The sequence below is a fragment of the Dysidea avara genome, chromosome 8 (assembly GCF_963678975.1).
Source record: "Dysidea avara chromosome 8, odDysAvar1.4, whole genome shotgun sequence".
Classification (NCBI taxonomy): domain Eukaryota; kingdom Metazoa; phylum Porifera; class Demospongiae; order Dictyoceratida; family Dysideidae; genus Dysidea; species Dysidea avara.
Window position 1 is genome coordinate 21,183,294 of NC_089279.1, and position 27,553 is coordinate 21,210,846.

General features: G+C 37.6%; 2 protein-coding genes across 3 annotated transcripts in view; one reads left to right on the forward strand and one right to left on the reverse strand.

The window, feature by feature from the left end:
* The window catches only part of LOC136263124 (serine-protein kinase ATM-like), a 68,681-nt gene that overhangs the window by 34,902 nt on the left and 6,226 nt on the right, over positions 1-27,553 (forward strand). For both annotated transcript variants that reach the window (XM_066057612.1, XM_066057613.1), the window contains exons 22-53: positions 273-434; positions 625-756; positions 1,127-1,225; positions 1,486-1,633; positions 1,683-1,831; positions 1,890-1,916; positions 1,980-2,059; positions 2,288-2,428; positions 2,483-2,558; positions 9,096-9,150; positions 11,665-11,846; positions 11,920-12,090; positions 12,147-12,304; positions 12,353-12,596; positions 12,970-13,203; positions 13,256-13,564; positions 13,745-13,825; positions 16,000-16,249; positions 16,301-16,462; positions 16,900-16,984; positions 17,261-17,411; positions 17,723-17,911; positions 18,169-18,386; positions 18,495-18,629; positions 18,932-19,214; positions 19,266-19,346; positions 19,416-19,489; positions 19,541-19,780; positions 19,834-20,116; positions 20,241-20,417; positions 20,647-20,769; positions 20,834-20,896. In XM_066057612.1, coding sequence (XP_065913684.1) covers positions 273-434; positions 625-756; positions 1,127-1,225; positions 1,486-1,633; positions 1,683-1,831; positions 1,890-1,916; positions 1,980-2,059; positions 2,288-2,428; positions 2,483-2,558; positions 9,096-9,150; positions 11,665-11,846; positions 11,920-12,090; positions 12,147-12,304; positions 12,353-12,596; positions 12,970-13,203; positions 13,256-13,564; positions 13,745-13,825; positions 16,000-16,249; positions 16,301-16,462; positions 16,900-16,984; positions 17,261-17,411; positions 17,723-17,911; positions 18,169-18,386; positions 18,495-18,629; positions 18,932-19,214; positions 19,266-19,346; positions 19,416-19,489; positions 19,541-19,780; positions 19,834-20,116; positions 20,241-20,417; positions 20,647-20,769; positions 20,834-20,896 — 4,962 coding nt within the window. The remainder of the gene's footprint in view (positions 1-272; positions 435-624; positions 757-1,126; positions 1,226-1,485; positions 1,634-1,682; positions 1,832-1,889; positions 1,917-1,979; positions 2,060-2,287; positions 2,429-2,482; positions 2,559-9,095; positions 9,151-11,664; positions 11,847-11,919; positions 12,091-12,146; positions 12,305-12,352; positions 12,597-12,969; positions 13,204-13,255; positions 13,565-13,744; positions 13,826-15,999; positions 16,250-16,300; positions 16,463-16,899; positions 16,985-17,260; positions 17,412-17,722; positions 17,912-18,168; positions 18,387-18,494; positions 18,630-18,931; positions 19,215-19,265; positions 19,347-19,415; positions 19,490-19,540; positions 19,781-19,833; positions 20,117-20,240; positions 20,418-20,646; positions 20,770-20,833; positions 20,897-27,553) is intronic.
* LOC136263125 (putative phosphatidylglycerol/phosphatidylinositol transfer protein DDB_G0282107) lies at positions 3,866-8,279 on the reverse strand. The gene is made up of 5 exons (XM_066057614.1): positions 8,129-8,279; positions 5,801-5,899; positions 5,426-5,551; positions 5,326-5,375; positions 3,866-4,066 (listed from the first exon to the last, which is right to left on the reverse strand). Exons 1-5 carry the CDS (start codon positions 8,220-8,222, stop codon positions 3,986-3,988), a joined length of 450 nt encoding a protein of 149 aa, XP_065913686.1. The 5' UTR covers positions 8,223-8,279; the 3' UTR covers positions 3,866-3,985.

The following is a 27,553-nucleotide window of genomic DNA, read 5'->3' on the forward strand; positions in this document are numbered from 1 at the left end:
GTGGCAAATTTGGCAAGCTACAAATTCGCCAAAGCTTAATGGCGCCAATTACTTGTAGCACCTGAGATTTAGCATCTTTATAGCTAAAGATTGAGCTTGAATTTGCCAAAGTTTGTTTTGCCTATTGCATTGATTTGCCAGTTTCTGTTAAACTAAATAACCAGATTGATATTAGGTATGTCATTACATCCATTTATAGTTTTCTGTAGTGTTAAATTTGTATATATTGTACTGTGCAGTTATTTGACATGTATGTTGTATTGATACCGTAGAGTATATCAGCTGTCCAGCCATTGAGTGCTACTGTTAACATACTAGAAGTAGCCACTCACATCGGAGTGGTTGTGTTAAATGTTATCACGATATTACTACATTGTGGTGGCCTTCAAGATGATGAACAACTACTCAGACTACCAGTAACTGGACTATTAACAGTTAGTGTGATCTTACTGGAACCTCTTTATTGTAATGGACACTTTGAAACCTCATTGTTTGTAGCTTTCTTTAAAATGTATGAAGGTGGCCTTTTACAATTTTCTTTGTCCCAAACTTCTTGAGCTTAGAGGTTTCACTATATCTATGAACCTAGTAGTAGTATTCTAGTGTTGTACTGTGACACTGCAGGATTTGTTGTTAAAAGTGGCTACCACCCTCACTGATAATGGTTGGAGCAATGATGGCGGTGAATACAGCCAGTTGATCAGTTCGGTAATCAGACAGTTAACACACCTCATCTCAGTCCATCACGACAATAAAGTATGTATCTGACTGTCTGTGGTATAGAATGTATACAAACACCAACCCAGATTTCCAAACCCTATAAGTGACTGTTTTATTAGAGTATTTTGTGGGCTTTATTAGGTTGATCAGAGTCATGTAAATGGATGAGACTTACTTGAACACTTTTATGATTAAAATAGCACACACATTTTTAGGTTTACTATACTCTGTACATGTGATCATACTAACAGCACTGTGCTTATGATGGTTAGAAAATGGCTGTGTTGTACTGTTTGAAAAGGGAGTTGTTAATTTTTGCTACATGTGTTACATATACTGTAGTACTAGTTTGTTTGCTGATGATATGTAGTACTTGTAGTTACTTAATACCTTCTATTGTTTGTAGCTGGTAAAGAGTGAGGCTGTGCAGGTTATTCATAAATTATATTGTCACATTGTTCCCGATCAACTGTTGGAGAAGGTCAAAGACATTGCTCAAGGAGAGGTCAGTTTGTGCTATTAATATAGTTAATATGAGCACTACAGTTACCTTGGGACTAACGAACATCAGTGCACTATTATCAGAGTGTCCTGATTTTAGTACCTCAACTTTCTGAATAATGTTAGGTCCTCATAATTGAATATTCATATTAACAGGTTCCACTCCCCAATGGTCAAAAGCTATCATGTGCATAGCACATGTGGTTACATGTCTATACTCACTATGTTTGCATTAAGCTAATGTACACTTGCTTTTATTTACAGTTCAGTTGTACTAATGGAAGTCCTTGTACTGCTGCTACAAATACTACCAGACTATTTAGTGCTGCTAGTCATGAAGATTCAAGAATGAGTTTCTCAACAGATGACAGTGATGCTGTGGACACTGAACCTGTATTTGTTAACAATCCAGGTAAACACTGTTAATAATTGTTAGTCATTTCACCCGTGATCCTTCACAGTGGAGGTATCTGCTGACAAACAATCTTGCAATTTGCAGTGGTGTGCTCTGCGTTTCTTGACGGTGTGGTATAGGGATTTATCATCACCAGGGGATGGTAGTGGGGTGAATAGTTCTATTAGAGAAACTATTATGAACAAACTAGCTGAGGTAGGCCATACATAGCTCTTCTTCATCAAACACATCTTTTTGCTTCTTTCATACACAGTGTGAAGATGTGGATCGAGCTCAAATGGTGAGTTGCCATGCATCTACACTTTATAGTACTATATAACTTGTGTTTTGTGTTTTGTGTTAGGCTTTGATGTTGTGTGATGAGCTGTTGGAAGCTCATTGCATTGGCAGTGATGACTTGGCCATTTGTATAGAGTCTATCAGGTGAGCATTTTACAACTACTTTGTAGTGAGCTAGTTTCATTGATGTTATCAATCATGAGGGTGCATTCACTGCATGAACTTGTCTCCTATCCAATATTGGGTAGTCCCTAGAGTGTTTGAATGGAGCTCATAGGCACCACACTGTTATACAGCACTGAGTGTACACTGTAGGTATTGTACAAGTAGTACAGATATCGGTCTAGTATATTCTATGTTATGCCCACCCAGGCAGCTGATGTCAACACACAGACGGAATATGAAACTAGTGACCATGGGAGTGAAGTGTCTCACAAAGTTATCCAGTCATTTTAATGCTAGTCATTCTGAGAATATTTTTACAACCTGCCAAATTATTTTATCGGCTTTTTGGTAAGATGTGATGAATTTACAGTATACAAACTTGTGTTGTTACTGTTGTTATAGGAACATGTCCCAAGATGGTCTGTTGTCTGGTCAAGTTAGAATTGAGCTTGTCTCTTGTTTGGAAAATCTTGTGAAGGTCTGTAATGCACTATATTGTACTTTGCATGGGAGGATCAAAGCGATGTCGCGTAGTGTATTGTTCATACAGTACTTATTAGCTGCATAACTGTACTGTATGAGTCATACAGAACAGTTATGCAGCTATTTGGGGAAATACGTGCAGTACAGTTATGTGGAGAATTTATTTACGGAATGTTACGAAAATAACACACTGTAAATTGCTAAAACCAGCCAAACTAATCCTACCAGTTCGTTCTACGGCTAGAAATACATGTAGATTGTATAAACATTTACTGATCGTCTGATCACGAAGCAACTCCACTAAGACAGCGTGATTGATCACGTGTGTGGCATTGTAAATTGCTAAAACTACTGTAGCACTAATCCTATTAGTCTGTTCTACGATTAGAAATACAGGCTGTAGATTATATAAACACTTACTGATATCCTGATCACTGAAAATCGCAGCGGTTTGAGTACTAGAGAAAATTGCTCCGAGCCAGACGACCAGGAAGTGCAATATAATACTTAAAGCACCGCCTATGCTTGTGTGTACAAAAAATACAGCACTTGGGGGTGGGGTGTGTCTCGAGGCAAATACAGCACTTGGCTTTGCCTCGTGCTATATTAGCCTCTCGACACATCTCTCGTACTGTATTTTCCATACATACACGCAGCGGTGCTTTATGCTGTATATGTTGAACCTATTAGTTACACTGTCTTCTGGAACTAGCAACAGCCTACCAATCTGTAATCACCACACTACTGTGACAGTCAAATGCTATCAGTTTTTTTCATAAAGTTTTCAGCCATTTGTTTCTAAACCATGGGTAGTTGTTTTATGCAGGAAGTGCTGTTATTGTGTGTTATAATTTTAGGAGCACATTATATTATGAGCAAGGAACATTCAACTCCGTACACTAATAAACATGGCGTTTTTTTGTTAGTGTCGTATATCATTAGTTACATCATTCTTATGTGCAACAGGGCCACACTGACTATCTTCTTTGTGCGAAAGCCAATGAAGGCAGCAAAGCTGCATTGGTATGAAGACCGTCAAGTTGAAGGAAAAGCTTGGAATAATTGATCAAAGTAATTTCCCTTTTCACTGGAGAATTGTAAAGCTATCTCCTGCTATGTCTGTGATACTATTCTTCTATCATGTCTTTCAACTTCGTATCCGTAGCTTGCTTTGTTGTGCCGGTAGTGTGACATACTCAAGCATGTGCCTCTATAGTCCATGTAATGTCCTAGTAAGGAATCTTGTGGATCCTATGCAATATGAATACCCTGTAACTTGATCCTTGTTATACATGTATACTAACTGAAGAATCATTGGCATCAACCATGTTTACAAAGAGATACATTTAATTAATCTTTGAAATCTACGTATAAAATGCAACAAAAGTTACATACACAGCTGGCTAGCTATTATGTCAGTGATCATATGTATATGGCAGCTTTTATACAGAATAGTTGACTATTCTTTTGATCTACTGCTGTAATTGTAGCACTGTAGTTTCCCTGGAACAAATACAATCCGTAAAGTACTACCATATTGCTATAATTAGAAATTTTCTTATTTGTAAGGAAGTTGAGTGTGTCAGAGTATAATGCTTGGTTGCTTGTACACTAATTTAGTATCTACGCTGTACACATGCTAGTTGTGCTTATTAATTTTTGTTAACACTATTACTATTGAGATTAAATTGTTAGGTACATGCCAGCTCTACCAAAGCCTCTATGCACGCACAGGAGGTGTATGTACACTATTGATTGCATCTAATAAACATCAGTTCTTCAAATCTTTTATCTGTTAGTCTACATCTCTCTGGTCGAAATATTTTCCCTGCAATACTAAAAAGTCTTACAACAGTTGACTTCAAAGGAAAGGTAACTGCTCATGAATCCAGTGACATATACACTTGAGAGTAGTGTGGACCAAAGGTGTCAACAAGCTTTGCATAGCTGATCTCACACTCTTTATGATCAAAGGTTCATTTGATTTTACCATATTATTGTAGCTAAAGTATTTGAAGTAATTGTAAGTATTTAAATACATTAGGAAAGTATTTAAATACAAATACATCCAGTTCCCAAACTACAAATACAATTACTCAAAATTTGTATTTAATTGCAAATACTAATGTAATTGAACCCAAGTCAGTCCCACGCTGTCACTTTATAATTGAATATAGAGTGTGAGTTGTTAGGAAAGGTCTGCTACCATATCGGATCAGTTTTGTTTATTGGCTTGATAATATTACGTATCAGTTATCAGAATATCAGCCAAAAGTCATATCGGTGCACTTCTACCTACTGTATGTAGGGATATCATGGAAAATTTCAGTTGAGCAAGTTACTGTAAATGTTTGAGGACAATTTATGGCGTTTACTAAATACCTAGATGGGTTTGTTATAGAGTGGTCATTTTGTGCTATCTATATTGTGAGTTTAGTTGGTATTTGAAATGCTTGTGAATAAGCTATACTCACCACAACCAAATATTTTCCAATTCGTGGATAGCAAGGATTATTACAAAATACGCTATTTATGTTGTTTTTAAGGCAGAAATCCAAGTTGTACATAATAATCACATGAGTGTTACAATTTTGGCTTCAACTTTAGCTTAACCGGCGCTAGCTGGGCTACATTCAGGGCTAGTGGTCAATGCAAATGTAACCCCTTAGATTCACTCATGCAGTAATTGTGCTAATGTCTGGTCGAACGAAGGATTATGTGCACACAAGCAAGTTATATTTTGATGTTACAGCTTAACTTACTGGGAGTAGAGAAGGTGGAAGTGGCCGAGACACTTGTAAATGTAAATTATCTGTAATGCAAATGCAGTACATACCTTTACACAGTATGTACATGGCTTACCTGGTGGTAGTGGACATTTTACCTTAAGCATCAACAGTCCATAGCACAAGTCATATGTATCTCTCAGTGGTGGCAAGTTGTTGAAACGTAATTCCACATACAGTTGACCTCCAGTCACTTTTTCCACTATGTTTTGCCAAACAATAATCTACTAACCTACTAATTTATGCATACATTATTAGTTACTATCCCACTAGGGACCTGCAAAGCCTGTGTAGCAGGGAGTCAGAAACATGTTACTAAAACTCTGTTGAATGCAGGACAAAAATCCCAGACCAGGTGCTGACTTGATCCACATACAGTATTGTACAGAGAATCTGCACACTTGATGGAGGATCCACTATACAATGTGTGTGTTATATGTTATAGACTAACTTAGGGTGCCATTGACCACTAGTGTAAGGATCTGTCCTATTACTGGAGGATCAGGGTAGAAATCCACCATCACATTCTGCATCTGTGCATCACGCTTTGCTGCACATAATAGAAATAAATATTATACCCATGTTTCTAGTTTCTTAAGTAAACCATATAAGTACCACTTTAGTGTGGGCGTTCATAGGCGCCACTTGGGGTTTAACTTGTCTATAGCCCAGGGTATTGCTATGAATGTGGTTTGTTCATGGTTTTGATGCCCAACCAGTTCAAAGATATGATAAGTTGACTTGTTATATTGAGCAGTTTAATTGTGGTTTGGGTTTGCAGGTTAGGCTAGGCTCAATGTAGTTGCTACAGGTAAGTTGTGGTTAGTTGACAGTTACTAAATGACTATTGATCAGTAAAATAATCATTTGGACAATGCGTGGACATGTATTTCTACCCACATGTGCCAGCCATTGTGCAGACCACAGAACAACACAAAGAGGGCAATTACACTGTAACTTTAAATACGTAAGTAGCTTGTAGTCCTAACTACTTAACTTGATATATGTAACTTTACTCACTGTCAAGTTAATAGGCTTAATAAAATACTAAAACTAAAAAGTTGATGTTGTGGTACTTCTATAAACCAGGTGCAATGCAGTTCATTTGGAATTAATCAACTATGTATAACTATGCAACTACAATACATCAATTAAGTGATTTCGTAATTCGTGACATTTTTGTATTTCTTCAATTACGTTGCTATGCATTGCTTATAGGAAGCATTTGTTAAACAAACTACTTTTAACAACATGTTTCTAAATTGTGTTAATAGTTTTTCTTGCAAATTCTCTTGACAAACCCCCTCAAAGTAGCACTTCATTTTTGTTCGCATATATAGGGGACATTCCCACTTTCAATTGCAACTCTAAGAGATAGGCTATTCCTGGCAGTCTATGAGGCCTGCACTGTTGTTTTTCAGTTGTTAAATGCCTGTGAAACACAAAGGGAATGTAATTCACAAAGTCTGAGGAGAGTCACCACACCCTTATTTCAGACCCCCAAAAGAATCCAACTCAGAGCAAAGTTTACCTGTGCAGAAGTTTAATACAGACTTCATTTCACTTTTACTTCTTACATGTAAGCTGCTTTTACCATTTGACAATTTTGCTCATATGGGTAGGTGCGTACGGACAAACATTGGTAGATTGGTAAGGGACGTGTGCGCGCGCGCGCGCACACACACACACACACACACACACACACTTATGAAATCAATTTCAGCAAACCAGATCCCACAATTGCAATTTTTCTGGCACTGTGTGTAAAGCATAATGATGTATGAGTAACGTTCTATAGTATGTTCACGTTGAGCTGAGCCCTGAAAAACAGCTAAAAATTAAAAGTGGATTTTTCTCAACAGAGTTAACATTTCTGCCAACCAGATGATTATTGGTAACAGCAAAGGTGTCAACAACAGACATGTACGGTTTGGATCCATTACAAGTTCGGGAAAGGGCTCTAATAGACACTGTACTTATATGACTTCTCCATAGGAAATGTATTGTGAAAATTTTGATTGGCCGTAGATATTATGTCAAACATTTGAACAACAAGATTTTGAAATATTTTTAGCGGATCAAGCAGTACTGCAAATGAGCTAAATTTCAAGATCGTGTGTAATTGCATCCATGAGTTATTAAATGTTTTTGAAGGTTCAGCTCAACGCGAACATACTATAACAGCATGCTATTAAATCAGATATGATGTATAAAAGGAACAGGGTGAGTGCTCTGTAGTTCTTTCACCTGTGCGTAGAGTAATATATATCACTTATACGTACCATGACTACTTCGGATTTTGCTGATATATAAACCCTTAGCCCTCGGGCCTACAACCCTTGTGTTTCAGGTGTATATATCAGCAAAATCCCTTGCAGCCCTGGTATAACTATTATATAAACAGGTGGGCTGTAACACAATGCAATTTTACCTGTCACTGCCTTAAATGTAGCTATTAGTTATAATGACATTTTCAGCTGGTTAGTTTTTGTTTTATTTCTGTTTGGTTTGCCTTTTTTTTTTGCCCGATTTCGTTTGTGCTCCTGGTACTCGTAAGATAAAGCCTAGGCCTGAATAAACACTGGGGTTATTTAGTAATCACTGACCTACATACAACATAGTTGTCCATTTTTCATCAACAGAATCATACTGTTTTGTGTCATAGCTATATGGTTAATGACCAACCAGCTGGAAAGCTAGTATAATACATTTTATAGCCACTAGTACTGTGTAATTTGAATCATTCAACATGGGAGAGCCTATACATACACACACTTACTACAAGACTTCATCCAAGCTGTTACTTCTCTTTGCTGTGCATTGCATCCAATAAGAATAGTACTCCAAATTATTACAAGACTTAGTTTTGTCATGTCAGTAAAACTACCCTTCTCACTTTAAATTTTATCAACTCCTGGTATGATGTTGTTACACTTATGTGCAGTGTGTTCAATTCAATCAATTGTAATCTATTTAACATGCCCATCAATAGAATAGAATTTGAAAGTAGACCACCTGAATGGTGTGGCCACAGTGCAAATAAAATCATTGTCTTTACGACAATGTACATTAATCATTCAGGATGTAAATGTACATGCAAACCTCAACAAATGGAATATTGTGACCCAACCATTGTTACTGTTTGGTGCCTACATGTATATGCCAACACAAGTTCTTTGAATCACACAATTTGTAAATAAATGCTCTGGATTTACAGTCTTGCAACTGAAAGATGTGACCCTTGAAATTAGTCTCAATTCCTTAGCTACACTACACTGTCGTTTACACTGGGCTTATCCATATATTGTGTGCTGGCTTGGTGCATGAGTCATCTCAGTTCTGTTTCACTACAGTATAAACCCCCAGCTGAACTGAACTAGGCTATCCCTCACAAATTTACCGTGCCAACTTGGTTCGGTTTTCTATCTTCAATATTTTATTGTACATCAAAAATATTGCTTAAATGGATAGTAGAAACCCTATATTGTATCAAATAGAACAACACTGCATAGCAGGGAGGCCACACAAGTACTTACAGGTATCAACCACACTGTAATGAGGGATATTAATAATAGCTGGTATAAACCATTAATAACCCTCTTAGAACACAACCATGCTGTAGTGGTGTAAATATACAAGATTTTGCAGTTTTGCAACCACACAAAGTGTAAACGTAGTATAATGTAACAAATACATGTAGTATTTAAATGTGTTTGTTTATGTATCATTTGTTGCTCTGTCCACAGGCTGATACAGGTGATAGAACACTTCTCATAATGGATAAGAAAGTCACTACTAAAGGTTTGTATTAAATGCTTTAACATATGTATGTCACAGTGTGTAACAATTAATTGTACCAGAACAATGCATACAGTATACCTTGACTGTTATCCTTGTGACTGTTCTATTAAAATATTTTGCTAGCTGTGTGTGTGTGTATTCTATTAGAGCAACTGAATAAAGGCCCTGTTTGTACGTGATAGGGCTTCACTTTCAGTTATCCAAACAAATTCACACTTATATGTGTACACTTTTGTGAATGAACTGATGCATACAGGTTACATGTATGTGTTTGAATAATTGAGATCTCATTGTGCAGTATATACTACATGTATTTAATAGTCACGAGGGATTTGTCTGATATATAAACCTGAGGGCGAGGGCATATATATCAGGCAAATCCCAAGTGGCCATGGTATAAGTAATATTTATAGAACTTTGCGTGGGCGAGATCAAAGGAAAAAGTGAAAGTACACTCTCAGCTGGCCAACTGCTTCGTCGACCACAAAGAGTGCTTTATTGCACCGCAAAGAGTGCTTTATTCATTCAATAAAGCACTCTTTGTGGGCAATAAAGCACAGTTGCCCACGTGCCTTAGTGTAGGCTAATAGCCTACGGGGCTCGCGCCAGTACGACTAATCACCCAAGCCGGTGAAGGCTGATAGCCTTGCCGTGCTGAGTGATCAATCACCCCAGCCAATACGAGTTCCACCACTGGATTGCTTTTATAGACATACCTAAATGCTTCGATGATGGGTGGGAGAAGGTAACGTTGCTGTTACGTTTGTTAATGTAAACGGACAAGTCCTGGAGATATCACGGAAATACTTCACCATGTGACTCACAATAGAATCGATTGTGGGTTGCGAGCAAAACCTGCCAAAAGACGCGATGAACGTCTACTATGCCAAACTATGGTGAAATACACGTGAGTTACTTTGTTAAACTAGTTTGTGTGCATTCAGGCTGCTAATAGTTCGTGCAACGCTTGTTAATTACGAGTCCTAGTGTATGGTGAAGCTACACGACTAGAAGAGGCGCGCGGCCTCGTACTTTATTTTTCAAATAGCACGAGCAAGGCTATGCTTTAACATATACATACCATTCTGGCATGCTCACCTAATAGGTGAAGGAAGACAAACCTGCATTCACCACATTACTTTTATACAGAGGTTTGCAAAAATCGATTGTGGGTTTAAATTGTGGGCACAAAAAAGAAATGATTGTGGGTTTCACTGGTTGTAGTGATACCATTTTAAACCAAATAACCACTTTGTGGATGAATAAAGTTACCTAAGGTGATATAGGATGTGAATGTATGAGGCATCTTTCATGCAGTTGAAATGTACTTTGTAGAAAAACAATCCCCACATTGCAAAAATGATTATTTAGTGATGCTTAGTAACTGAACTATGCAATGCTGACTCACTCAATTCTTTTTACTTCACAACAATGCCCCTAACTAAATCAACATGTTTAACTCAAACTCACAAATGCAAAACTTTAAGCATCTCTATATAAATAATCAAAGGGAACTGATTCTTTGTAGTTGCCTCAGCATCAAAGGCAGTTGTGGTCAGAGCTATATCATGATATCGCCCTGTGGTCAGGGCAATATGTGATATATAACCCTGTGGTTTCCTTTGATCTGAGATGTCAAAGTGATATGTGTATATGTTAAAGCATAGCTGCGAGTGCTATATGAAAAATAAAGTACTCGGCGCTTGGCCTCGATGCTAATAAAGCACGAGGCGAAGTCGAGTGCTTTATTAGCATCTCAGCCGTGCGCCTCGTACTTTATTTTTCATATAGCACTCGCGGCTATGCTTTAAATGATTTATGGAACTTTCTAGTCGTGTAGCTTCACCATACACTAGGACTCGTAATTAACAAGCGTTGCACGAACTATTAGCAGCCTGAACGCACACAAACTAGTTTAACAAAGTAACTCACGCGTATTTCACCATAGTTTGGCATAGTAGACGTTCATTGCGTCTTTTGGCAGGTTTTGCTCGCAACCCACAATCAATTCTATTGTGAGTCACATGGTGAAGTATTTCCGTGATATCTCCAGGACTTGTCCATTTACATTAACAAACGTGACAGCAACGTTACCTTCTCCCACCCATCATCGAAGCATTTAGGTATGTCTATAAAAGCAATCCAGTGGTGGAACTCATATTGGCTGGGGGCGATTGATCACTCAGCGTGGCGAGGCTATCAGCCTTCACCGACTTGGGTGATTAGTCGTACTGGCGCGAGCCCCGTAGGCTATTAGCCTACACTAAGGCACGTGCCCACAATGAATGCTTTATTGCACCGCAAAGAGTGCTTTATTGAACGTATAAAGCACTCTTTGCGGTGCAATAAAGCACTCTTTGTGGTCGATGAAATTGGCCAGCTGAGAGTGTACTTTAGGAAATTTAAAGTACACTTTTTCCTTTGATCTCGTCCACGCAAAGTTCTATAATCATACATACTGTACATATCAACCAACTTCTAAATACTTGTATACATATTTGTTATCTATTATAGATCAGTCATTACAAGGTTGTCTCATTGCCATGAGCGGTGATACTGACCACATAGTACGTATGAAGGTGGCCAATACCATGTCAACGTTGTATGGGGTGGGTAGGATGGACATGTCGTGTCAGCAACAAGGAGCCATTTATCGACAAGTTACCGACTCTTTACAAAACATCAGTTTGCTAAATGTAAGGCACTACCTGTCATACAGCAAAGTATTCGAATCTATTCAAATGTATGTAATGGTGTTTCTCCCTGCAGGCTGACTTAGATGAGATCAGTTTATTGGATGAGTCACTAAACAGAGCAGCCAGTATACTGTCAATGCAGTGTAATATAGCTTGTTCTTCTAGTTGTTGTGAACTGACTGTGTTACTGGAGTTATCTAAGGGATTATCTTGTGAGCACTTTGATGAACAGCTAGTCTCTAAAGTGAGTGTGACCCAATTGAACACACAATGACCTTATTAATGTTGCTACATGGTTAGGTGATACAACACATATCTCAGCACTTGGACTACCAATCTTCTTTGGCTTATCTGGAACACCATATGGTTCATCTATTGTATGAGTGGATTGTTAAAGAGTTTAAAATTGAGTCTTTTCCTTCTCGATTGTTTGGCAAGACTACTGGGCAGTTTTACAGGTACTTTTAAAAATAAATCTCAGTTTGTATACCCGCATCTCTCTGTAGTTGCTATGGTGACATGGTTATACCACATGTACTGTATCATGTGACTTCAGCAGAGGAAACCATACAGTTTATTTCCATGACAACAAATTGTCCAGTGACAGAACTGTTGACAAATTGTTTACCGTTGTGTATGTCCCTGGTGTTGTCATCGTATGCTGTACAACATCACAGTGGTCAGGGGTCTAGGAGGGATGAACATCCTGTAGTGTTACATAACTTGTTGTTGATTCATTTATCAGAGGAGGTAATGTGTAGTGTATGTATGTATGTGTGTTTTGTGTGTATGTATGAGTATGTATAGGAATAGTAAAAGCAAATAGAGAAAATATATGTTGTACTATAAGATAAACTTTTAGTGGAAACAGAAAAGTATTTAATTATTCCCTGTTTCAACAAGGCCTCAATTGATACTAGCTTGAATCATATAAGCTTGCATTACAAATCTTGGTTGAATCTTTAACATATTTCTCACGATCATTGCATATTGTGAATAGTAATAGACTAGCCATGTTTGCAATGCTTACATTAGTGCTATCTGGATTACTGGTATTTTGGATTTAGCAAATTTCTGTGTCTCCTATGCTGTGTATTACTATGTTCTTATTGGTTTGTTGTAGGTGATCAACTCCACCCTTCAGTCACAGTTGGATAAGTTCACAGTCCATTTGTTATCTCATTATTGGGAGCCTCCCAGTTCATCAACTCACAATAGTTATCTACTGAACAGTGATCCAATTCCCTCTCCCCCACATCTCACTAGTAACGACATCTTGGTTACCATGCAGTACATCCCTAGCAACTTGTTTTCTCTACCAAATACATCTTTTATTAATATTTTATCTAAGACTAAGGTATGTTTGTGTTAGTGTAACTCCCCAATTATTTCTGGTGTTGTTTTTATAGGACAGTATACAGAATATATTATTGAAGCTGGTACTAATGATTGATGCTAGTTGTCGCTCACATGAGCAACGAAGACTGCTGGCAGCTTATGTGTTGTTTGTTCATCAATTGTTACCAGAGTTTGATACCTCTCTGAAAGGACAACAAGCCTTTCTGTTGCGAGATATAATTCATGCCAGTCTAAGAGCAATATCATCTGTCATAAAGAAGTGTAATAAGAGTGTCTGTATTGATGATGAGTTGAAATTAGTACTACTTTGTGATTTATTAAGTGATGTTTGTAATGTCACCATATCCACTTGCATTGAGGTTGGTAACAAGTTATATCACTACATACATTTTGGTAGGCCATTTGAATATTGAAACAAGATGGTGTGTGATTTGATGCTTAAAGATTTGTTACCAGAAAATGATTTCTACAAAACATATTTGTGTACTTGATTTAGAAGACAGTTATACTTGATATTGATACTTTTTTATTAATTACAGGAGCTTGGGAAGTATGCTCAGTTAATAGTGAGCAGTTTAGTACCATGTGTTGATCACACCACACCCAGTGTATCTAGTAAGGTTGGTATCAGATTGTGTACATGTACAGGTATTGCTAACTAATAGAATGTATATGTGTACTGCATGTGTGCAATAGGGAGGGATTTCCACCTGTATACCAGTTTAATGCTTCTATCATCACAAAAGAGTTCAGATTTGCTTGCAATTGGAGTCCATTCATAATAGAGTACGGTAGCGCTATATAATAGAGGTCATCAAAGTTTGCATTTTCCCATGAAAATATTGACCAAAGACCAATCTCACAATACCTTTATAGCCTTGACAGTATTGGTTTGGGATATTTTGTTTCATTATCCCGTACTGTATGATTCTCCCATAGATTTGTATTTTGTGTATTTGGAGAATTTTAAATGGTAGCTGTTAATCAATTGAACAATCTTCTTTACAACTTTAGGCTTTTGATAGTATTGTTAGAGCTTCTAGTTGTCATTTCATTGTTTGCCATCTGAACAATCTTCTAGTCTATTCATTTAATTCATGCAAAATTTCATTTTGAGCTTAATTGTTCAGCCTTTAGTTAACATGGTCTAGCTAATCTCCAATACATCAATGAAGTAGCAGTAGATATTAATTGACTATCTTATTTGTGACAATACAGAGCTGGCCACTGACTTAAGTTAAATGCATAGTGTGGGTGTGATTGTCCAGTGGTTGTGTCATTGGACTATATTCTTACATATGTCTGGAGTTCAAGACCACACATTTTCCCCCTAAATTGTTTTGGTAGCTGTGTATTGTGCAACCAAGAAAACTGGCATGTCCCACCATTGCATATTGACAGGAAGAAGGAAAATGTAATTTTCACACCTGGAAAGCTCCATGGTCTTTTTTTCCAAAGCACACCATTTTTGCATTATAGCTGTCCACCAGGTAGGGTAGGCCATGCAGCAAATTTTAATTAAAATTTGCTCCAGCCATTCGTGAGATATGGGCAGCCAAAGTTTTGTTTGTTTATTTTTCTTTTTTATTTCTTTTGTTTTAAGAGGTATACGTAACCTATTCACTCATGTAATCTATGCAAAATTGCAAACACGTAATTTGATTGCCTTGAAATCTGGTACAGATAAAATAGGTGAATTCACATATTAAATTTGCTGATAAATATCCATGGTACTGTGAACATTTATTCATGTAAAACAATATCGAACTTTTGTCACAGCTACAGGGTAATCTGTGTACGGAATTTAGTGTATACATAGGCTAGCCCATGTCTTTAGATGGCTTGAAAAACAAAGCAATAGCAAGCTAAGCATAAACCAAACAACTAAATTCACTATCACAGTTGTTCACCTCACTTAATTTCTACTTTATAAAAGAAAACTCTAGCTTAATTTCATAGATCTACCAATGGAAATTTTAAAACATTGAATATGCCTTTTATTAGAATTCCTTAACAAAAATATGTACACTCTGACAGAATATTACCAAAATAGTCAAATAAAGTATGCAGTACAATCTGATTATAACTTCTGCCTTCATTGTGTCTGTAGATAAATGGTTGTGGCCTCCATTGTTGATTTCACAACTTTAGCATTAACATCATTGCAGCCATTTCTTGGCTGCTACACAATTGGGCTTAATTTTCAGACCAGGAGCAGCCAGATATCCTCTCTTTTGCTAACAGCTTTCCAATCTGTTAACCAGTCAAGTCACTGACAAAGCCTATTTTTGAAGTGTTCCTTTACTGTATATACTTTTGGTTACCTAGCTTATAGATTTTTGTGCACTTTTATTAAAGCATAATTTTTTGTGGATTTCTCCAACATTTAATTTGCTTATTTTGATATTACTTAGGCTTTTTGGCCACAAGTTTCAAGAGTAGAGCTCATGATTTGGCTTATCCAAAAGCACTTACAGTACAAAGCACGCACTAGATAGCCAGAGTGGTATATTCAAGCGTTTATGTGGTTATGCACCCAATATCTATATATCCATACTCCACAGTATATCACTGTGCTATGTTTCATTCTTTAGTACAATACCCCCATGAAAGGGTATTACATTGTATTGAGCACTGGGAATATTAAATCTGTAACCAAAAGATGTTCTGGCCTACTTGAGGTTTCTATCTAAATTTCTCATACTGTACCTGCATTTTCACCCTTCATTTGTAAAACTACATGGCACAGTATTATTGTACACACATTTAACTATCAATGTTACCACTGACACAGGCACTATCCATCATCACCATATTGATCAAGTCATTAAACAATGAGGCATCATTATTGTTAGACCTTCTACCTAATGATGATAAATTTGCTCAAGCTAGACAACTACAAGATGACTTGTGTGTATCTCAAGAAGGACTAGACCAGTGGGTACACAACTTCCTTGACACTCGTCATCAACACATGATCACTGTGGAGAGACTCATCCATCTAAACGAGTTACTCTGTGACAACCAACATCATTTGTCATCAGGTAAAGTGGAATTATTTCAATGTTATCATATCATTATGGTTACCACATTAGTGTTGAAGGGGTCTACTTTATTGAAGCTGGTACAGTGTTTGGTTAGTGTGTGTTCTGGAGGAAATAGTAATGCTCTGATAACAAGGGAAGCTTTTCAATGTTTAGGTTTGATTGGAGTGAGGGATTTTGGATCAGTATCTCTGTTGCCATCAAATCTTTTAGGTATATGTGATACATGCATACATACTAAAGTGAATTGTGCATGCAACTTTGCATCGTTTTTGTTGACTGTCTTTTCATTCCTGAGTCATATACCTTGTTAAACAGGCTGAGTGGGCTGAGAAAAAGCTTTACAAGAGAGCCGGACTCTGAATCATGTGTGCCTTACTTATCTACCCCTTTTGCTTCAACTCACATTCATGGCTTTGGTTGGACAAATGTATCCTTCCAGATTACTTAGTGAACAGCATTTGACTTTAGCAAAATCATACGCTAGCATTTTTATCATGGCACCAAAATACTCGCCAAATAAATTTAATAAATGACCACAAACACTAAAATTGATGTCTCGTTGCATAAACCCACTGGTAGTCCCTCAATAAATTGTTATTTGCTGTAGCTGTTCAGCATTGTTGTAACAGTATACATGTTGTCAACAGATAAGTTTGATGACCTGTCATCTACCAGTGAGCGTCACATTGCTAAGGTTCTACATAGTTTATGCCAACTGTTGATAGATGACAAGTAAGACAGTGATATGGGTGGATGTTTTTGTAGACATATATTTCATTGTTGATAACATAAAATGTTAGCATGAACTTTGTTAGTTGTAGTAAGCCTTGATCTACAAAATTAAGCTACTGTTATCTTGTACAAAGCCACTAAGGTAGCTCCCTCCCCCCCCGGCCTTCACTTAGGACCTTGCATTTATTTGATCTCATTTAAAAAGAAACACACATATGGCATGTAATAGTATATTTGGTGATGGCTATGTATCATGAAGTGGTGATTGTTCTGCAGTGTCAAAGTGGTGGCAGCTGCTAGCCAGTGTATTAAGGCTATCCTAGCAACTGGTTCTGGTGCTGGAGTGCTACAGAAGCTGGAAACCAGTGGGGAGTCTGATGAATGGTCCAGTTACTTGATACCATTTAAGCCTTCAAGAAGGAGAAAGGTACATAGAATCTTAGTTATGCAAACTCTAGTCTTCTCAATGAGCTCTATATGTTTATCCTTATAAAACATACACTTTGTATCGAAGTGTTTAATTGAACAGCCACTTTCAGCTTTTTATAATAAAGGGCCCACTTTTTTGATAATGATCATGCACTCACTTCATTTGTTTTTTCAACATGTTTACACCTACACATTTCATGGGAAATGTTTTTCCAGTGACCAAAAATAAACAATGATGTTGTTTGACTCTTTGAACAGTAGTTGTACTAGAACAGTGAATGTTCATCTTATTGTAATTTTCTTTCACAGCATCCTAGTCAACCAGACCACGTAATGATTGATGGTGATCAGTTTCAGACTACAGTAGACAACTCTCACTTGTGGAATGACACATCAGAATATACCCGATGGGTCACCAAGTTGGTGACATCATTGTTGAGTAGTGGAGGCGTAACCAATGAGGTGTTACTATTAATAGCACCAGTGTGTGAAGTCAAGGTAAACAAGACAATGATGTGTACGATGAAACCGTCTTAACCAACTAGCCAAATTAAGGGCTTGGTAAAAAAAAAAAAAACTAAAAGATTTTTTATCTTTCTGACTCTAACTCCATGCACACATCTTTTTACATACTGCCAAAAATGAAACCCCAGTGTTGCAATAAACATGGACCAAAATTTTGCGGCCTCAGTTAGTTTTCACTGTACATGATTACAGTACAAGTAGAAATCTTTACATTTTGTTTTGCTACGTAGGTCGAGTTTTGTGAGCTGGTGTTTCCTTTACTAATCTATGACATATTGGCTAGCCAGGATACTCGGTGTATTAATGTACTGACTTGCCGGGTGACTGAATTTCTTAGCTTTCACATTTCCATGGATGATAATGTTACCAAGTCATCATGTATGCACTCCCTTCGTGTTGTAATCAATACCATCCTGTTTTTAAGAAAGATCAACAAACCAAGTGAAAGGTATGCTGTAGATATAAAGGCAATGTACAAGTGAAACTGTACTTCCCAATACTGTATTTCTAATTCTAGTGAAATGGTTAGCTCATTTTCTCTTCTTCGTACATTTAGTCGTATCACACCGACCAAGTGGGATAACAATTTTTGGATGAAGTTGGATTATCAGTTGATAGCCAAGGCAGCACACATTTGTGGGGCACACTTCACATCTCTGTTGTGTGTAGAGATCAGCTTAACCAACCAACAGTGAGTCAGTGACAATGGAAACCTTCAGATACCCTAACCACTAGGGACCACCTGGTCTTTGAATAAGTAAAAATCTTTTGTATACAGTGGATACTCAGAAATAAGGACACTTATGTAATCCAGACACTTAGTTAAGGTTCCAAAGTACACCATCAGTGCATAAATTGACCTGGGAACTTTAGTACCTTCATGTTTCTTTGTTCTGCTTCAAAATTTGCTATTGACTTTGGTGGAATATTTAGATAAGGGAATAACTGATGTTATACTGTACTCCTATTGTTCATAATATTAAGATTGTTTAGTTGCAGGTCAAGTATCAGTAAAGATCTTGCTATTTACATTGACGATGATGGTGATACTGCTCCACCACCAACAACAACTGATAGTAGTACAGTGCAACAATTACTGACAGAGACATACAGTGTTATTGGGGAGCCTGATGGTCTATATGGTACCACAGCATCATACGATGTTGATCCTTCAGTACGTGTGAAATTTTACCTTCATGAGGAGAAATGGCATCGTGCATTAGCTACGTACAACCTACAAAATGTTCAGTCCCATCCACCAGATGGTTTAGTACAGGTAAAACATTTCTGATGCTATTATTTAAATTATTTGGTTATGTATTTGTAGTGCTTACAAAATCTTGGTTTACCTCATGTAGCATCAACCTACCTTACTGGTCTAAGTGCTGACAGTTCCCTGTCTTTTAATGTGAGTACTGTTAAACTATCGTGATTTGGTACCTACACAGTAGTACACTAATCTTTGTAATCATTACAGATTTCTGAACATCAATATGAAGCAGCTTGGAGAAATACATTGTGGCCAGAAGACATGTCTAGTCCTGCTCACAGGTGTGTGTTAGTAGTGAACATGTATTACATGTTATTTGATTATCACTGTAGCAAACAGTTGCTCGGTTCCCCTGGATATCACCACTCTTTGCACAAATGTGTGACGGCACTAGCAGAAGGAGACCACACACAGTTCACTATAGCACTTGATGAGGCCACACGGTATGTCTCCCAGGTTCTGACCACCATATCAACCTCAGTAGAAACAGTATCTTCACTTTATCCACTGCTCACTCAACTACAGTGGCTGTCATCAGCCAATGCTATGGGACATGTTATGAAGTTGATGAAGTATGGGCTAGAGATTTAGTGTAATCCAGTAAAAATTACTATACATGTATTAGTTGTGATGTAGCTGAGTCTGATACAGCCTTAGCCAACCTGTTGTCTGACTACACACCATGTATTGATGCTGATTATCGATATGTGGAGCCTGTATTAGCATTACGTGCTGTGATGGCAAGTGCTCTACTGGGAAGAGCTTCATTGAAATTGAATGAGAAATCACTTAACATGACATCACAAAAATTATCAGTTAATATGGACCAGATTACTTCACTATTTCATTCAGTTAGTGATACACTAATCCAACAAGTACAACTAGCTATAAAAGCTAAAAGATTTGAGGTATGAATTTTCTAAATTTCTGTACTACAGTGTGTACTACATCCACCATGGTACATTCATGCATGGGCTTCTCTACTTTGTATATATCCATACTTACCCTGTACACATATTCATATTATTTCAGACTGCTGAATTAGCTTTGTTTACACTGAAGAAAGTCACCATTCCTGATCACATTGTTAGCAGTAGAATGGGAATCAAGTTTAGATGGAAGCTAAGGTATCAAGAAGCAGAACTCTACTGGTCAAGAGGAGAAACGTCACTTGCACTACACCTCATGGAAAAACTGATCTGTGAACTGGTATGTATGTAAACTATGTATGTTTGTACAGTACCTTTGAACCAGAATGAAGTCTCCTTAATTAGTGAGGTGTCCTTCTCTCCTGATTTTTGGAGTACAAATACTTTACTATTAGGCATGAATTAGTGTGCTGATTATCATGGTATTCATAATTATGATGACATCTTGTGAATGTTCCACTGTATGCACATAACCATGTTGTGTGATATACTGCTTTTAATAACTGTAGCAACCCAGCGGCAACAGGGAGGCCACCCAATTCATGTCTACTGCTCTGTGCTGCTATGGAAGCTGGCTTGCTGAAATACGTAGGGAAAGTCCCATGGTAATATTTCAAGATTATCTTGAGAAGGTACATCCTATACCACTGTGTTATTATATGACAGTTACATGTACACATACTGTTATCATTACAGGCTGTTAACTTGTTAGATGAAGTGAAGGAGCAATCAACTGAAGCTAAGGCTGCTGCAACTAAAGCAAGTTACTGTGTTTGTATAATCAGAGTAGACTCAGTTATACAAACACCTATGATTCTAGAGTTAGACCAGTTTAAGCCTTAGACACATTACTTCACCACAGTTACAGTATATATAATTTCAAAACTATACACAGTGGAGTCTCAGTAGTGAAAAGTACTTCAAAAGTGACTTTGTTGCAATTACTTGTAATTGAATTATTAGGCCTTATGATGGACAGGTATATTAAACAGTCTTTATTAGTATTCGGATAATTGAGGTGTTTAGTTTAGATAAGCAAGAATTTTGCTACCTATGAATTATCAAACAGTACAGTAGTACTGTTTAAGTAGGGATCCCCCCCCTCTCCTTCAAAGTGACACGCACCACCTAAATTGCTGCCTTTAAAAACAATCCTAGAGACATCTTATATGACGAAAGTCACCTTATGGAATAATATTAGTCCATCTAACATGAAATACAGTATTAAAAACAACAAAACACTTTAGCAGCCGAATATAGAATTTTTAAAAAAATCACCAGAACTCGAATTTTCGTCTGCCTGCCTGCCTGTTTTCCTGACCACAGTCGCTGGGCTGGAGGCTAAGTGAAGCAGTGCACAGCTACCATTTTAGGTCACAATAACGAACTCACCAGTGGCATGTGCCTTGTGGGGTTACAACTAGTGTGTGCCCTTTGCATCTTGTCTTTTCTTTTATCATCAATCAGGCTGATTGTCTTATTTTTATGCAATAAAACCATACCAAGACCAACACCTTCCTTGAGCAACATATTTAGATGCCACTAAATTATTTTAAGTGTTTATGCTTGGTAGACACTTGTAACTTTACAATATAACACCCATTAATGGTATTGGTTGATTAATAACAATCGAGCGTACGAATGTCATAATTTAGCAATTATGTGTACAATTAATCTATTTACTTGATCACCATAACCACACCCCTTATTAGTGGTCTAGTTGCATTCATAATGCTAGCATGATGAAAGCATGAAATAGTGGCACGATCCCTGTGGTAGGTGAAAGGCTCGACTCGTGATACTCTAATACAACAGTCACCTTAATAGAACAGTCACACTTTTATAGCTATATGCAATAACCATTAACCAATATATTTTATATAAATGAAAAATAGTAATCAAAGTGATAATTATATAAAAAGTAGTAAAACAAGAGATGAATGGTGGTATTATAGCATTGCTCAGTGGGAAAATCCCTACTTTGGCATTGAACAAAATGAATAACATGCCAATGTAGGGATTTTTCCACTGATCTATGCTGTAATATCATCATTCATCTCTTGTTTCACTACTTTTTATTGCTTGGATCCCTACTTCTTTTTAAATTAAATTTTAATAAATTATTATGCTGAGTTAATCTTTATGCATGTATGTGTGTACTTCATAGCGGTTTGTACAGTGGGGACCTCAATTATCTAAATAAACGCCTGTGTGCCAGTATCACAAAAGATTTTCAGATAAGTAAATACTTGAAGCACAGTGATTTATGGTATACAGAGCTTGTTCAACTACACTGTAGTATCAAGACTCCATAATAAGATGAGAGTGTCTAACTTCAGTATACTCCATCAAAAATGAGTTTGGTAAGTACAGTGAGTCTACATGGCTTCAACTAAAGACACAATTGTTAGTGCTAAACGTACTGCACAGGGTTTCATATTCTGTTAGCGCACGCATCAAATCAGCTCGTAACGATAATTGTTTTATGAGTCATGTGGTGCGGCAGTCGGAAATGGCGTCAGGCTCGTCTGAAGCAAATCGACTGATGACACCGACTTCAATCGATCATCCATGAAGAACTACATGAAGAATTGTGGAACCAAGGACGCGTCATGCTGTAACGGCACCCAAAGTCGTTCAGAAGAAAAATCCCTGAAAGAAACATGCGGTCAAGACAAAACAGGATTCAAAACAGGCCGACCAGCTGGCCGTGACTGAAGCATTGAGTTCAACTGAACCTGCAGCAAAAAGATGAAAGACTAAATTAAACAAGAAAGAAATATATGATTTGCTTTCTTTATTGGATTCTGTTGACGTGTCAATGCTGAGAAAGGAAGTATGCATGAAATTGAATGAGCAATTTATTCCTGAGTATTTGAAAGAACTATCTAATGCACTCTGTGATAATGAGCAGCCTCTTGAAGAAATATTTGCTACTCATCATCATTACTTCTCCAGCCTTGTCAAAAAGGCCCAGAACCATTCTTAAATTTTCAGTTGAAATGGCATGAACACTGTAGTGCTTTCATTTTAATCAGCGAATATTCTTTGTGTGACATCAATTTGGAGGAAAGCGGCTGTCATGAACTTAAGGTTTACATGGTTGAACTTTTGTGAAGATGGTGGTATTCCAGTTCCTGAGACTAATCCAATTATGATCACAGTTTCTTCTGCTATATACCACTTTTTACTCGACTTAATCACAAATTCTCAAAGTAGCACTACTACCGACAACTGTGAAGAGGATGGCAACGATGTGTACTATCGCTTTGGTGGAAGTGCAATATCAGATATGTTGCACCTCCAGTACAAGCACATTAGAACATAACAAAGATGAACAGAGAGACCCTGTGTCCTGGAATTTCAATAATACAGGCCATGAATTTGAAGGACAAAACCATGATTCCTGATTACCTTAAATACTGTGATCGAGGATATACAGTATGTATTTTCCTGATCCAGCTTTTCTGCATTTTCTATGTGACATTGATTCATCATTAAAGGAAGCTGTCAGTATTGATGGATTTCAACAAGAGGGGGATAACTTAATAAAAGTTGAGTATTCTCTATGTCTCTCTAAACTATTTGCTCCCCTACAGGTTGCACACGAGAGGATACTACGTGATGAAACATGATTATGTGAGATGTTCCGAGGGATATTAGCCCTTAAGTTACCATCTGACATCACAACCTACAGTAAAGATGCTATTGACAATGTATTTAATACATTTGTTAGAAAAGTGTGCAACACACGAATACAGGAATTTTTGTCTGCAATGAAACAACAATTTGCAACTAAAAAAGGGCTAGCATCAACAGTCGATGTTAATTTGCGAACTACACTTTTAGCACATCATACTAAATTAGAAACAAAGCTGTGAACAAATAAATGAATGCCACTCTGAACTTCTTTAATGATAGTCTTGTTTTAACTAAACAGCTTTTCCTCTGCAAAGGAGTCTCAATAAAATTCAACTTCTTGTCCTTGTAGCCTGTACCACTGTGATGGGAAGCAGCACACTGCTTGACGACGTGTGCAACTCGAGCATTTGTATAATTTACAGAATCAAGTTTTCCCCCTGCTGTGAATTTATATTGACTAAACAGGCTTTCCACCGCTGACCCGGACAATCGCAGAAGTGACACAAAATATGTCGGGTAAGTCTTCAGGAACCACTGGCAGAAAGCTTTAAAGCCATACACATCAATACGTAGGAGATCCCATGCTGAAAAGGTAAAGATTAAACAATATAAAACATGTCAATTATACTCACTTTATTGTGACAGAAATGATTTCTGTGTTGATGCAGTATGTGGGTACTTCGGGTCTGCTAAATGCGTGACAACAATTCTAGTGTGTGAGTGCGTGTGTGTGTGTCCATACCTTTATCCATAGATAATATATACCTCCAGACACGTCGGAGGTATATATTATCTATGCTTTATCCAATATTGAGCTTAACCATCCTGAAAAGTACTGGAAACCCTTATTGATGTTCTTCATTGTATCACAGTCCATACTTCTGATACGATCGTGTGAAAAAAATCCTTGTTCAAACAGCAAATTGCAAGCTTTCAAGTAAGCCAAAGTCTCAGGGGCATCATTTGGTGGAGGGGTCTGATTCAGGTACCAGTAGAGCTCACCGATCACTTGCTCTTGTTATGTATTAAATAAGCACACAAAATATTTGTATTGAACATGTTTGTTTGCATTTATACAAACATGCCTAACTAAACAAAACTGTCTTGTTCTAACAGGTGTCACATAAAATAGAACAACCACAGCTATGTATCTATGTTAAATCAACAGATGAACAAAGTCACTAAGAGAGGGAACATGAAGAGATTAATATATTATTGTACAAAATTGAATGTATTACCAGCTAAGATCATGCAGGTACTGAAATTAATCTATAATGATCTCACAAACACAAAACAGGTATCTGTTTGCACATGAGTCACGTAAACAGTATGCTTCCCTTAATCGTGGCACCATTCTTGCTTGATTCTTGCTCAACCAAACCAGTTCACGCTGATACAGGTCAGTAATGGCTTTCCAACCAAATTCAACTCCTTAAACTGCTTCGTGCCACCAACTTTCGAGGAAAACAGAGCATTTATCATATTTTTTCAGCTATGGGAAGAGAACTGACCATAAACAATATAACACTTCAAATTACATACTTGGTGAGAAGGGCAGATCAACCAAAATATTTTATTGGGCAGATTGAATGGATTTATTATCCAAGGCTCAATCTTAAACTTGTCTTCTTGAGTACTGGTATCCTTTACCAAGTAGGCACCATGGCAGCCATGACTAGCTTTAATGACAGCAGCATTCGGAGATCCCCCATCGCACACCAACAGGCTTGTTTTCAAATTGTGTTACTGAAAGAGTTTGATTGTTTCAAAAATACAAGCCGACACAAATTTGCCTTCCATTGAAGCTGAGCATGTAAAATAGGGACCTACGATATCATAATTGCTTGTCAGGTCCCTCCACAGAAATTGCAGTATGTAAGACATTTGATAGACCGTTGGATCTTGAAGGATTCTATAAATGTCATTCGGTGAGGACAGGTCCTTTTGCGTCATGGCCAATCCCATTGGTTGATAGTTCCGGGAATTTCACATCAACTGACATGCCACCTTCACCTCATCAAATATGATGACTCCATTTGCTTGTGGCTCTTGTTTCCCATTTGTATGACACTCTTCTTTGAATGCAATGTATCGAGCAACCTGATCAATGATACAAACAGTATTGGCACCTGGTGAATGCAATAAAGCTCCCGTGAATGCTTGCATTGTTGATTTCGATGGTAGCTTCAGAATTCCAAAACTTTGTAGTGCCTTGTATGCAGCAGGACTACGTGTGTACACAGCCAATGCTAAAAGAAAAGGTTGTGAACAACAACAAAACATTAAATTTTCAACCCACTCATACGTATCATGATCATACTCCGCCGGTTACCACGACCATTGCTCAATTCTATATCACTAAAATAATATTATGTAAGATGCACAAGATCCGTTACCATTCTTAGCTTGATCCTGAGAGAAATCTTTCTTCTGCTGTTCTTTGTCAGTAAACCAAATGGTTTTCATCAGACTACCAACACCATGTTGGTCTCCTTCTTGAAAAAGTTTTTACAATTCTTCATCCTGTACTGCATCCATAACAGCACTCATCTCTTCATTCTGCTCATCGTTTAAAACTCTTCAAACTTGCTAAGCTTCCGTATACTGCTTGACCTTTCGTATTGTGGCAACTGTTTGTATTTCTGTTGGCTTGCTGGCGACATGTATTGTAATCCTGCTCGGGATGATGGCTGTTGTCGCTTGATTTTCCTACCAGTACTTTCTGCAAGGGTTCTCCTCTTTTGCAAGTTTAAATAATGAATCAAACCTTTACGGGCTGAACATTTCACTTCACTTGCTTCCTTCTCCACAACAGTTGCATTTGCTGCTGGAACAAACAAGAGTTTACAATTCACAGAATCAACCGTGAAAAGGGTAGCTGCTCTGACATACACTTTTGATATGAAACCGAATTGCCTGATAGTATTCTCTCTCGTAGTAATCAAAATCAATTCCAGGACGAAATTTATGCTTCGACTTGTTGCCTAAAATACTACACAACTCAAACACATCAATAGATTCCAGCTGCCCTTCTTTCCATAACCTCATCAAAACATAGATGCTGTAGCTCTTGTATTGCACTGTAATCTGGGCACAGGAAGTCATTCCTTGTGGAGGATGGCTAAAAAGACTCTTAGAAGATTTTCAAAATTGGAACACTCCATCAAATGCTAAAATGAAAGCAAGTTCAGGAAAATGGCTAGAGACATTGTCAACAATGTTCTGCAGATACTGCTGTTTTTCTAGCAGCATAGTTGAACTTGCTGGCTGGTTCATTAGCTCACATGAAGCATAACTGTCTCCCAGTGCTTGTTCCTCAGAGCCTTCAACATGCATGTTAGGTCGAAGCATTCTCACATGCAGCATCACTGTCGTGTGTCCTACTGGATGACGCTGTATCACGCTCAATGTCTTCAAGGAGAGATTCACGGACAGTATCGATGTGTATCTCCAACTGCTTTTCAGCTGCAATCACTGACTGGCAGCGTGACAGGGGTTCCGTTTCCTCAGTGGACTTCTTCAAGACTGCCTCGTGGTAAGTGTTGTTCTTGCCAAAACATTCGCCAAACAGCCAACACGGCGGTAAAGGTCTTCTACAAACGTAATCCTCCATCAGTACCAACTCACGGACGTCATTGTCAGTTAACTGAATCCACAATCAAACAATATTCATTCACGTGACTCCCAGTCCATGTGGCTGGTAGGCGGTACCAGCTGTCTCGGATTCATGCGTGTTGATACGAAATATTTAACACTATATTAAAAATTGCACAA

Excerpts from the sequence above, each read along its gene's own strand:
- LOC136263125 (XM_066057614.1), bottom strand. The coding sequence starts at position 8,222 with ATGACAAAACTAAGTCTTGTAATAATTTGGAGTACTATTCTTATTGGA. Across the intron at positions 5,552-5,800 it reads AGTGGTCAATGGCACCCTAA|TGGAAAAAGTGACTGGAGGT; the intron begins GTTAGTCTATAA and ends GGCAAAACATAG. Across the intron at positions 5,376-5,425 it reads AAAATGTCCACTACCACCAG|ATAATTTACATTTACAAGTG; the intron begins GTAAGCCATGTA and ends TTTGCATTACAG.